Source organism: Megalops cyprinoides, chromosome 1 (genome assembly GCF_013368585.1).
Source record: "Megalops cyprinoides isolate fMegCyp1 chromosome 1, fMegCyp1.pri, whole genome shotgun sequence".
Lineage (NCBI taxonomy): Eukaryota > Metazoa > Chordata > Actinopteri > Elopiformes > Megalopidae > Megalops > Megalops cyprinoides.
Window position 1 is genome coordinate 44,468,134 of NC_050583.1, and position 13,781 is coordinate 44,481,914.

The 13,781-nt window shown below is 41.5% G+C and overlaps 1 protein-coding gene across 1 annotated transcript; it reads right to left on the reverse strand.

Moving 5' to 3' along the window:
• Positions 1-360: 360 nt before the first annotated feature.
• LOC118779451 (peptide YY-like) lies at positions 361-8,248 on the reverse strand. The gene is made up of 4 exons (XM_036531576.1): positions 8,123-8,248; positions 6,732-6,919; positions 2,692-2,766; positions 361-542 (listed from the first exon to the last, which is right to left on the reverse strand). Exons 2-4 carry the CDS (start codon positions 6,917-6,919, stop codon positions 518-520), a joined length of 288 nt encoding a protein of 95 aa, XP_036387469.1. The 5' UTR covers positions 8,123-8,248; the 3' UTR covers positions 361-517.
• Positions 8,249-13,781: the final 5,533 nt, after the last annotated feature.

The following is a 13,781-nucleotide window of genomic DNA, read 5'->3' on the forward strand; positions in this document are numbered from 1 at the left end:
CCTGTGGGTATTCAAATGGTAAAAGAAGGGATTTACAACAAGCACTGCACTCCATTAACACCTGGAAGTTTCTCTGATTACATTTTCTCTGATAGTGTCATTTCTGCATCCTTATTCTTTTGTGGACTGTTAGCCTAAACATATTTGCAGTATTCCAGCTAAATTGGCAATAACACTCAAAAGCATCACAAACGACTGATCTGAATCATCCATCAAACTTTAATTGCACATTAGCATTTGTACAGTACAAACAAAAAGAATACTCTTAACATTTCTTTGTTCTTAGATTTTTTTCCATTGTGTTATTCAATAATAAATTATGTACAATTGTATTTTTGTGAAATGAGGAAAGGTGGGAAAGAGAGGACTGAGTGACTACATGCACTGAGTGACAGCGATGGTTCAGTAGTAGTGGCTGGTTGTTGGGTGGGATATGGGAGCCAGGTTGCTGCTTGAACCGTCAGCATGGGTGATGCGACGAGAGGAATGCTGGGTAGGGAGGGGGCTGAGACAGGGATCACCACATGTAGGAACCATCAGATCTACAAGACAAATAAAAGGTGGACAGCTGAATTATTCAGAGCTTTCTGACATGTAAAAGCAGGTTACCAACACATTTATTTTGTCCACTAGTGTGTAGAATGTAGGTAAATCAATTGCAAAATGAGTCATTGCATTATTGCAGGAGTAATAGAGTGGTGAGGAAGCTGTTCTTATTCCCAAAACTCCACCAGGAGGTATAAGCTGCAGACTAAATGGCAACCAGCAAGGCATTAACTGTTATGAAAGTGAGTCTTTGAGAAATATGAAGAGGTAACTGGGGAACAGAAGCCATATACACTGATGAGCCAAAACATTATGACCACTCACAGGTGAACCGGGTGACTTTGACAAGAGACAATTATTATGGCCAGACGACTGGGTCAGAGCATCTCTGAAATGGCAAGGCTTGTGGGGTGTTCCCGGTCAGCAGTGGTGAGTACCTAATGACAGTGGTCCAAGGAGGTAAAAACCACAAAGCAGCTACAGGGTGTTGGGTGCCCAAGGCTCATCGATGCACAAGGGCAACGAAGGCTACCCTGTGTGGTCCAAACTGACAGAAGGTCTACTGTGGCACAAGTCACAGAAAATTTTAATGATGGCTATGGGAGGAATGTGTCACGACACACAGTGCATCGCACTCTGCTGCGTATGGGGCTGCGGAGCTGCAGACCAGTCAGAGTTCCCATGATGACCCCTGTCCACCGTCAAAAGTGCCTACAATCGGCACACAAGCATTGGAACTGGACCTTGGAGCAGTGGAAGAAGGTCACCTGGTCCAATGAGTCCCGTTTTCTTTTAGATCACATGGATGGCCGTGTCCGTGTCTCCATTTACCTGGGGAACTGATGGCACCAGGATGCACTGTGGGAAGGGAGTGTGATGCTCTAGGCAGTGTTCTGCTGGGAAAGCCTGGAAACCCTGGGTCCGGCCTGGGTCCACAGTCATGTGGACGTCAATTTGACATGTGCTACCTACCTAAACATTGTTGCAGACCAGGTACACTCCTTCATGGCAATGGTATTCCCTGATGGCAGTGGCCTCTTTCAGCAGGATAATGCAACCTGCCACACTGCACACATTGCTCAGGAATGGTTTGAGGAACATGATGAAGTGTTCAAGGTGTTGCCCTGGCCTCCAAATTCTCCAGATTGCCATCCAATTGACCATCTGTGGGATGTGCTGGACCGACAAGTCTGATCCACGGCAGCTCCACCTTGCAACTTACAGGACTTGAAGGATCTGCTGCTAATGTTTTGGTGCCAGATACCACAGGACACCTTCAGCGGTCTTGTAGAGTCCATGCCTCAGCAGGTCGGTGCTGTTTTGGCAGCACACGGAGGACCAACAGCATATTAGGCAGGTGGTCATAATGTTTTGGCTCATCAGTGTATATTTCTGCGTGAACAAATTAACAATACCTTCAATTTCTGACTTAACATCTGTGCCCTTGTTCAGGAGTCCATGCTGTCCTTCCTTGGATGCATTTAGTGGTTGGATTCTTGGGTATGACTGGACTAAGCAATTCAGAATGCAAGTGTAATATGTATGGCCAGGTTATTTTTGCTGTCCCTAATTCAACAGTTGTTCCTCTCTATTGAAACAAAAGGAATGAGCACTCAAATAGTTGTCCTTTCAGACATGAATCTTCTGTAGTGTTACGATGAGCAGACATAAGCAGGTCTTTTTCCTGTATGCATAGCAGGGGGTCATTTTGACCATGAGCAAACTTTCTTAGTGCAGCTTTAGGAAGATCTCACAGGGTCAAAAGGAACTATGTTCATGCAGCTGAAAGCCACACCTAGATCATGTCTTCATGGAATGGATTGTACTTGTAACAGGCACTTCAAAAGAAAGTTACTGCAGTGTAGAAATGTAAGGTCCCTGTTTTAAGACAAGGACAGAAGAGCTTTAGTATTTTACCGGTTCCCACAACCGGAGTTGTACTGGAAGTAGCTGCAAGGGTTATGTGCCTTGTATAAAACTACATCTGCTATATCCAGGATACAAATGCACAATGTTCACTCACTACTCCATTGCCCTGGACACTACTCCACACCGTTTCCCCCACTTTATAGCATTCCTAGTTGTAGCATTGTAACATGTTGCTTCCCATACAATGCAATGTGAGCTTTCCCACCACCTACTCACCGTGACCTCTGGTCATGTTCCCCTCCGAACAGCAGCTCTGCCATCATGCCCTCAGGTGCAGACCTTTTTCCATACCTGGAGGAAAGAACAAGACGTGTCAGCGTATTACCACATTACTGCTGGGCATCCCTGAGCACCAAGCTCAAAGGCCACTTCTGTTTCCAGTTGAATAAATTGGGATCAACCTGCAGTAATAGCAGTATCACCCATTCAAGTTATCCCCTCAGAGGATAACAAAATCGTATCTATTTTCTCTGTTAAAATCTCATTTCTAAATCCCTCCTCTCCCAGGAAGTTGTTGAAGCCACTGGCAGTGATACAACTGTATGTTAGTGGAAAACTACTAGACAGACCCCTTTTCAATGAATCCCAACATTCTGTGCTATCCACTTTTGTGGAATAGCATGAAGGAATTTAACTGCCCAGGGGGAATTTAACTACTGATATGGCATCTTGTACATTAAAAGGGGTGTCTGAGTTAAAAGGCAGTCTGAGTCTTTCACCCAGTTTCCAGAACACTTTTCAATGTCAATAATTGTCTGCCTGTGCGATTGCTTTTTTCTCTCAGTATCCAAACTTCAAAATCTTCAGACCGCCCACCTGACTGCAGATATTGGCTCCACATTAAAAAAATGTTCCATATCAAACAGTTAGATTTTAGTCTCCCCGCCTGCTGAACCCCACAGGCATTCCCTTGCCTGCTGTATGAAGAACAACCTTTTGTGCGAAAATACAAGGGTGCGAATCCCCAGCTCACAGCCCCGATGACTCAGTGACAGGTACAGCCCCCTTAATGACAGGCCCTGCTGTTCTAGGGCATCTAAAAGGGAGACATGGTTCAGTGCCAGGGCATGAAAACCTGTCAGCCCCCACACATTCACGCTCACACAACGCACAACCAGAGGCAGAGGCTCAAGATGCTTGACAGAAGCAATTATAATCCCAGTGCTGCAGACTTGGAACAAGGGCCTGGACTCAGGGACTGTAATGCCATTAAACGGCTGTGTTTCTGTCTCTGCCACAGGCCTAATGGAGCAACTTGGGCTTTCATCTTCTCCAGGTGGAGGGTGGAGGATGTCTCCCATACAGGGCATGCCCTCAGCTTAATGGAAGTTAATGCTGTTTATGGATTTCCCACTGAGCTTTGGATGTCTTGCAGATGCTTGCCAGTGACAAGGGTGGTCAAGTGCCTGGAATAATGACAGATGTCAGGAGTAGAGATGCAGGAGCGATTGCATTGGAGTCCAGGGGATAGATGGCACAACAGACAGGGCTTAAATGGTTTCCCTTCTGGGGCAGGGGGAAGCCTACCTAGTTCCAGGGTCCTCGGTCCTAGAATGTCCCATAACTGTCTGGCCAGTCAATGGTTATGGAGATCAGTGGTGTCAATCAGAGGTAGCCTGGGATACTATGTATGAAATATATTTTCCCATTTCTTCACATTTTTTAAATCTGCCAAGTTTCAATGGGAACGTAACACAAAAAAACATCAAGGATTATGTTAAATGCTAAGTTCTCTCAGAAGCTCAATGTTGGCCTTGTTCTTGCTTTATTGGCATATATACTTTTTCATAGAGTGAAAAGGTGAGAGAGTGAAAAGGGTGCATCCCATTACTTTAGAGATGAGACCTCACGCCTTTTCCTTGATTCCTTAGTGATGCCCATCGATAGAGATAAAGAGGAGATGAGAGGAAAAAAGAAGGAGATACGGAATATCCTTGTTCAGTTGAACTTCAATTCAATTGCATATGATGTAATGTAGGACAGATGTGTTTTGTAGCTATAATGTATGGAATGGGCTCATTTGACTGATTTGCTAGCAAAATCTTCATCCGTAAAATGAAAATTTTGTATAACAAAGCCAATTTGAAGAGTTGAGGGAGATTCAAAATATTACATGGCCTCTTTACAAATTATTCAGACTATTCAAAATCCATAAGATGTCTGCAATTGTTGGTAAAATATAATTTATTTGTATTGTGAGTTGTTCTTTTACTCTGGCTGCTTATATGTGGTATACATATTTTTGTGTTACCTGCTATGTTATCACAACAATAAAAATGTATGGAACATGATACATCAAAAGATATAACTGAAAGGAAACTCTTGTTTCCTTTATATGCCTCCTGCTAAAATGGAAGAGTCCTTAAGGATGTGACCAGTTATCGATTTCCGGGTCACGGGGGAAGCAAAGATGTGGGACTCAAGGAAAGACTGCAATTTAGCACTTTTGATATGCAGCCAGAGAGCCATGATCTCCAGTATATTGCTCCCTTGATTCAATGACTGACCACAGTCCATTTCACTAGCACCTGGCATCTCTGAGACTCCCTTAGAGTCTCTCCTTTTTCAGGTCATCCATTAAAACTGCAACAATACTGAATCAGTGTGAAGCTATACGGGCTGTTAGCTATAGCTGTCGCTGAGATGTCTGGGGATTCCAGTCTGCTAGAGATCAGGAGGTGCCTTTGGCAAGGGACCCAAAATATACAAAATGCAAAATTTCATCCACAGTACTGTGGGCCTCTGCTTCACTTCTCTGGTTTTCAGAGTAAGGGGGAAAGGGGGCTATGTAGTGGGAAATTATATAAAGTAGGGAAACACAGAGAGAGCAGATGAGGAAAAGGACATATGTGTGTGTGTGTGTGTGTGTGTGTGTGGGGGGGGGGGGGGGGGGGGGGTACTTTTCAGGGCTCTACTAATGAAAGGTTTTAGATCACCCTTGATTGACAAAAATGTATATATAGTAACACTGTTGCAGTGTTATCTTGAAGAAACAAGACATCTTAAATTATATGTTTAAAATTCATCTTAGTTCTGCTAAAGTTCACATCCTGGTGGATTTCCCCAAAGATGTGTAAAATCATAACAGGAATGGGTCAGGAAGATTGCAAGGCTTTACAAGATAAGGAAAGGTGATCTGACATCAAGCACAAATACACATCCTTCTGCTAAACCATAGGATACTTTTAAGGTGTCCGAGGCACCAGCTGAATAAATATTTGTCCACTGTGAAGTGTTCAATGTGACTAAACATTCATCCCTAAATGATCCTCTTCAATAGGTGCAGACCTTCTTCCCTAAAATCCTTTTAGTACATTTTGGACTTCATTACATTTTTATAAGCCTTGAACAGCCTTTGGAATACCATAACAATTTTCAGCTTGAATTCCCACAAATGGGTGACTGAAAGTGAAGTCAAAGAACCAATGCCAAACACAGCATTCACACAGATTTAGAGAGGTCTTGAAAGAAGCACATCTGGTACAGATGGCAACATTGAGAAGATGTTAAGAAGTGCTGTATTACTGCTAGCAGCAGCTATAATCATCGCCGCTTTTTCCACTTAGAACACAACTTTGCTGACTCTGAAGGGCACTGACATTTGTATTTCTGAGTGAATGCTAGTGAATATGCTCATGATCAACACATGGTTGAAATTTTTGCACGGTGTGGAAACTGGTCTGAATAATAAGGATAATTAAAGTGGACTGTGCAATGCATTAAGCTTGGTTGATACCATGCTGGTCTACATAATATCTTAAGAGCTGATGTGAGTGTGATTATTTAAATATAAACTAAGATAGCTAGATGATAGGTTTCGCACAGCACGGCTTCAGCTTGCTTCACCTAGGGCCCCTTAGTCTGCCTTTCAAGCTTTTGTTCATTTGTGTTTACGTAATCACACATTGTAAGTGTTTATTATCAGCCACACAGTTTGTTCACAATCTGTGAAAATGTTTTTAAGAGTTTTCAAGATTTTACGAACAGCATTAAATGGCTGGTTGGTGTTTTGTTTGTTGATAAAAAGACCAGTGCGATAAAAGGCTCCTACAGTAAGCTATTTTTAGATAGTGGATTCTAAAATAAGACAGGTGGTCCTGAACAAGAGTGCTGTCGTCAACAACACATGGCCCCACTCAACTTGCTGTCCTATTAATAAGGGAGTCCAATGTTTCCCACCGCCACTAACAGCGTTATTTCTTTCTGAATACATTAAACATCGTGCAAACTGTTGTGAGGATAGAAGGTACCCTCACCTCTGTCTTGTGATGAGGTTTATGTAGTGTCTGAGAGCAGAGTAATATTTAGCCAGTTCTTCGGGCGGTGCGTCCTCCCCGGGGTTCTCGGGTTTGGGTGGATAGGCGTCCACGAAGGTGCCAAAACACACCAGCACACATAGGACAAGGGCCACGAGGACAGTCCAGGGTTTCAGCACAGTAGCCATCTGCAAACGAAGCGTGAATTACAAAACTTGCTTGTACAACTATCGCTTCCTTCAAGTAGTTGTATTGTCGCTGGCGATCGGGAGCCAAATAGAAGAAACCGTGACACTGAAACGTTACGACATATGCATATATTACGTTCTCCACTTCCTATTTTGCGATATTGGCATAACGATACGAAGAGCATGATGAAAATATTAACATTTTCTATGAAACCAGTAAAAATTATGAAATTAACTTTTCTCTTTTATGAAAACTGTTCACATCTATTTTTTAAGTGTGGCCATTGTAGGAAATGTTTTGTCAGACAATTTGTCTTAATCTGTGTTAGCTTTTCATAGTTCTTCCCAGCGCACCTGCGCAATTAAAAAATATGTGGGGCTTTATGGTATGATTTGACTTTAGAAATGTCCTACTGTCTTACACCGAGTTCAGCTCTGACCCATTATTGCTGAACTGCTCTCAAAGTGGGGACCATCTAGCACTTTGCATTTATCGAGAAGCATCCCATTGCTCCATAGCGGCCAGAAAACAATGCAATCGATTATCCAACTGAGATGTCTTCAAGTGAGCATATAAGTTGCTTATCTCTAAAAAATCAAGATTAATTGTATGACTAGTTGCTAGTCAGAATTTACTTTGTCTGGAGTTTTGCATGAGGATGTAGTAATATAGCTGAACCTAACGAGTGGTTGGAGTATTTTTTCTTGTAAAAAAATGTATCCGTGCTTTACGCGCTAATAATGACCTCCAAAGACTTGCAGTGAGAAATTCGTTGCACTATTTTCTGTCTTACAAAGAAATACTTGAATTGATGGATGGCTTCCTATTGGTATAAAGTTTAGTATGATCACCAATAAACCCACATACGTTCATTTAAAATGTTCACATTCGAATAGTTACAGAGCTGTCCAAGGTCCTGAGCCTCGTTAAGTATGATTCAGGCGCCCTGTATAAAATCAGTAGAAAAAGGGAATCGGTCTCCAGCATGCAACACTGCATGCCGGAGATGCAACACTGTCAGAATTGTTTGCTCGTAATTGTGCATTTCGTATAAACATCTTTCATATTCGTCTCTAAATATATATATATATATATATATATATACACACACAACCATAACATTATATTTTGTTACAAGCTTGATATTTCCTGGAAACATCAAAAACTATGTTACAGATAAATATAACGCGTCATTTACTTACTGATTGTTTTTTTTTCCTGCAGGTGGTTGACAAGAGAGAATGCTGGTATCTTGCAGTCCGGACTTTATTGCTTTAGAGTGGCTTAATTTTCCGAGTCAAGCTGTATCTTCTTCCCTTTTCACTCTTTTATTGTCTCCTTACTTTAAAAATTGAGTTTATTCACTCGGTTCTAGAGGTGTATATATACACCCGGTTATCTCGAGGACAAGCGGGAGAGGGGAGGGGAAAGGGGAAGAACTGAGGGAGGAGAGTGTGAAAACCCTCACCTCTCGGTGATTTTTTTTTCCTCTCAGAACAAGTTGGCTGATGTTGTCAGCTGATGAGTAACGTGTTACTAATACGAACTGCATTGCGTCTACAAAGTATAAAAAAGAAAAAAAATCCTACAGGGAACATGCTATGCCGGGGCTCCATCTTTAAACAGGAATGATGGACATGTAAGTCTCATTAAATCGATTAGTAAATATGTCATTTTGTTTGTCTAGTTTTACTCCCTACCTGATTACGCTTAATCACCCCACGGGTATTACTGGCATAGTCAGCATGGACATCGAATGACGTATCTCAACTTGGTGATGTGTACCTTGACGAAACGGTGCGGTGCAATTCTCTCTTGGCGTATTTTTCCAGTGTCCACAGAAGCCACTAGAAAATGCTTCTTAAGACTGTATTAAACTAAGAATACTACACCTTGCATACTCTGTCCCTTCCAATCTGAAAAGATTGTTTTATAAATCACAGACTCATAGCCATTTCTGCATATAGCCTATTAAGGACTTTAAGGACACTTTTGAAGTGGCTTTGAAATGAATTTAGGACAAAGAAATGAGTTATTTTGTCGTTTTTATAACCGCATCCTGTTGAAATATTACATTATTACTTATTACACAGTACTCCGCAGAACTCACGGCTTGCTTGATTAATTTCGGCATGCTATGGTTCAAATATAAAAGATTTCTCAAACGTATATTCCCCCAAACAAAACAGTGCAGAGGGCAGCAAGATACGAATAAATTACGAATAAATTTGCTTTAAACCACAGCTAGCAAAAATAACCAGGTACACCAGGTACGCTTTTCCCATTTCATTGTTTTTCGTTCTGTTTGTGCACTACATCTTCGTTTATTAATTTCAATCTCTGACTGATTTTTTAAAAAGTACCAACTATGTTAAAAATACTGATGCCATTTAAACCAGTGTCTGTTGTTCTCTTAGTGCCTTAGATGAATGTACCTGGTTTGTAATGGAAGATGGGCAGCAGAATCCCAATGTATTACGTCTAGTACGATTTTCCACATCTGCTAAACATCAAAGTTTATTTTTTTTTACATGACATGAGCATGTCATCCATTACCTCAGTATGGCAACATTGAGACATGAGACATGTTCTCTGGAATAAAGCAGTACCAGTTCCTCAAACATTTTAATTAGAATGGGTCACTGACTATATATATAGTCCGTGACTCATCCTATATATATTTAGTCACGTATACATATGATAAAATATATAATTTTGAGGAGAAATTTTTACCGCATTCAAAAAAATAATAATAATAATTAAAAAATCACAATTCTATTATGTGTTACGTGTATTACGAATGAAGGCTGCATCTCTGGAATCGTGCCACAGACTTTTAGAGAACCACTGGTAATTATGTGGTATTACCTGTAACTGTAACGCGTTTCTCTGTCATTTTCGCCTCAAAATTATAAGTTGCAATAACAAATAAGTATGGTTAGAGGGCGTCCTAAACCATATTTGCTACTTTGCCTTCGGCTCAACGTCCTGTAAAACCTCTGGACCTTCAGCGTGGACAGCACCGAAATTGAATATGTGATCTTACCCTGCCTTTTCCACAATGGATGACTATTTCTGATTTTTCCCCTGTACAAATTTCTTTCCATGTGATAAAGTAGACACCTATTTACATTAATATGTACTACGAATATGAAATATGTACATTAATAATCATGCTATTTCATAAAGCGTGGCAGTGTATCTCAACAGATACCTCAACAGAAACAATATATAAAGGTATGTGGTTTTGTGAATGCTTTCCCATAATTATATCAAAATGTGAACCTGAGTGACAATGTGAGGTAACATCGAGAGAGAAAATTAGATGGATACCTAACTGTGACATGAAATTGACAATTGGATGTGAATTTAAATGCTCGTTTGGAACCAAGGATAATAGCTTTGACATGGCGTAATTTAAGTTTATGACTATTTTAAATGTCGTATCTTTAGGATTTATTTCAGAGATTAAATCAGCACACAATCCAATTAAATCTAGGTTTACAGCGTTGTGCATCTCATAACATTCACAGCTTTATAGCTTCTGCCACTCGGTCTTAGGTTCTTTTTTACTGTTGATAACTTCTTTTTTCTGTTCATGTCATTTCCTTTAGGTAATGAATTAATCCGGGGAGAAGTGGTGGGGGGAGGGGGATTCAGAACTCCGTTCCGTTTTTAAATAATTCGTATTTCTTCTTTTGTTGTTAATGACACCCGTATAGTCTCAAATCCATCGCTTTCTCTCTCTTAGCAAACGAGACGCCTTTAACCAGCCCCTGCGAGGAAAGAGAACAATTACCGATTCATATTTGCACTACCGGGTCCACGTTCCCGGACTGGCAGGAAAATTTAACGGTGTGACCTTTCTTTCCTATTTTATTTAAGAGGTGTCCTATCTCCTTAGGAAATTCAGTAAATGACATACGGGGGAACAAAAGACATCTTAAAAGATTGTTTTTTTCTCTCTTTTAAAAATGGTTAACTGTACAGGAATCTTTGACACCAAATTGGAGTTAAAACGTACACTATGTGCTGTAAGTGACTTTTCACTTACTGTCATGTTTTGTGAGCATTACACCCTCTAGAACAGTAGCCAACAGTTGTTCCTCTTACGGCTTCTCACTCTCAGCTTTTCGGCCTGTTTATGACAGAAGGAGAAAAGGACAAAACAAACACAATGTCTGTCAGATACAGTGATCCATGGTCAGTACATTAGCCTCACAGTTCAACGACAGGTTGCAACCAGGTACTGTGGTGGAAAATTTTTGACTAAGTGTATACCCCATATTTAAATCATAAGCATTGCCAATATATGTTAGTTTTTTTATTTTTAACAACTTTATTTTTACTATGCACAGATAATTTAATATGCTAACCTTAAATAAACTTCTTGCTTTATGTGCATGTGAGTAAAAACTAAAAGGAAGGGTCAGAAGAGAACCGAAGACTGCGGAAGGGGTAAGCAGCTGTGAGATACCTGTATGCCAAGTAAGGCTTGTTATCGGGGCTTAGCTGGAAACTGTCCAAGCATTGCTCGGAGGATGGACCTTGAGTGTAAGATAAAAGAATTGGACTCAGTGAAGGGGGGCTGGTAAACAAGGGATTCTTCATGGAATACATCCAAGGCAGAACAGGTTAGGCAGGGACAGTTATTTTTATGCATACACTGATGAGCCAAAACATTATGACCGCTCACAGGTGAACCGAATAACGTTGATCATCTCCAAACAAGTGCACATGTCAAGGTCTGGGTAGATTAGATGGTAAGCAAACAATCAGTTCTCGTAGTCAACGTGTTGGATGCAGGATAAATGGGCAGGAATAAAGACCTGAGCGACTTTGACAAGGGACAAATTGTTATAGCCAGACGACTGGGTCAGAGCATCTCTGAAACGGCAAGGTTTGTGGGGTGCTCCCGGTCAGCAGTGGTGAGTACCTACTGACAGTGGTCTGAGGAGGGACAAACCAAAAACCGGCAACTGGGTGTTGGGCGCCCAACGCTAATTGATGCCCGAGGGCAACAAAGGCTATCCCGTCTGGTCCGAACTGACAGAAGGTCTACTGTGGCAGAAGTCACAGAAGAATTTAATGATGGTTACGGGAGGAATGTGTCACAACACACAGTGCATCGCACCCTGCTGTGTATGGGGCTGCGTAGCTGTAGACCGGTCAGAGTTCCCATGATGACCCCTGTCCACCGTCGAAAGCGCCTACAATGGGCACACAAGCATCGGAACTGGACCTTGGAGCAGTGGAAGAAGGTTGCCTGGTCTGATGAGTCCCGTTTTCTTTTAGATCACATGGATGGCCGTGTACATGTGCTCCATTTACCTGGGGAACTGATGGCACCAGGATGCACTGTGGGAAGATGACAAGCCGGTGGAGGGAGTGTGATGCTCTAGGCAATGTTCTGCTGGGAAACCCTGGGTCCGGCCATTCATGTGGACATCAATTTGACACGTGCCACCTACATAAACATCGTTGCAGACCAGGTGCACCCCTTCATGGCAATGGTATTCCCTGATGGCAGTGGCATCTTTCAGCAGGATAATGCAACCTGCCGCTCTGCACTCAGTCCAATTGAGCATCTGTGGGATGTGCTGGACCGACAAGTCCGATCCACGGCAGCTCCACCTTGCAACTTACAGGACTTGAAGGATCTGCTGCTAATGTTTTGGTGCCAGATACCATAGGACACCTTCAGGGGTTTTGTAGAGTCCATGCCTTGGTGGGTTGGTGCTGTTTTGGTGGCACATGGAGGACCAACAGCATGTTAGGCAGGTGGTCATAATGTTTTGGTTCATCAGTGTATATTAGGTATGCGTGGCCTTGGCAATACTGAAGGGCAGCTGAAGCAGAAGTGATATTTTTAAATTATTTTTTATATATCAGATACTGTATGTGTGGCCTTGGAGACAATAGTGTACAGCCAAGGAGGGATAATTACTTTTTTTTTTATAATTAGGCAGGTGTGATCTTGAAAACAATAGTGTACAGAAAATGTGGTATGAAACCAAAGGAGGGGGTTGTTGGAGTCTAAGCTCCACAACAAGAGGAGCTAAGGGAATAAGCATAAAAGAGAGATGCATTTAGGGTTTTTTTTTAGAATGCTTGGGCAGAGTGAATGTGTGTGCTGCAAATAACACAGAGTAAAACAGCCCGGTTTACTGTGTGTTATTTGCAACATATACAATAAACCAATTACATCAGACTCTTGAGAATTATATTTGTTCTTTATTGGGCACTGTAATTTACAAAAAGGTATATATGAATCACGTAACTTGGTGAATTATTGTACAAGTGTGGAGGGAGCCCCCGGTCTACCTGGCCCAGACTGGGAGTAGTTCTCCACAACAGTACCTTTGCAAAGAAAATGTAACCTGAAAACCATGTTTTAGGTGTTCTAAATAAATTGCTGTCATGCTTCTCAAACATCAAATTATGCTATCAAGCGAGAAGTGTAGGGTTGTGATAAAACGTTTGAAGTAGCCAGCCCAGTTTCATTTACTCATACCAGCTTGGTTAAATGACCTTTTATGGAATCACGCTCGGTTGCTTACATGCGTTAACATACAAATCAATCTCAGATGGGAACTGAGAGGGACTCTGGTAGCAAAAATATTAATCACACTACTTTAATTACTTAAAACACTGGCGTGTGTTTTATGAGTGATCAGGTAGGAGGTATCAGGAAGCAGAACATATTAAACGTGGATTTTATGTTTCAGTGAAACTCTGTTTGGAGATGGCATGTAATCAGAGTGATCAAACAGAAAGCATCGATTGCAGCTCCAGTCCAAGGAGATGCAATTACGGGAAAATCAAGGTTAATCTGAGCAATGTCCATTCAAACCATTCATA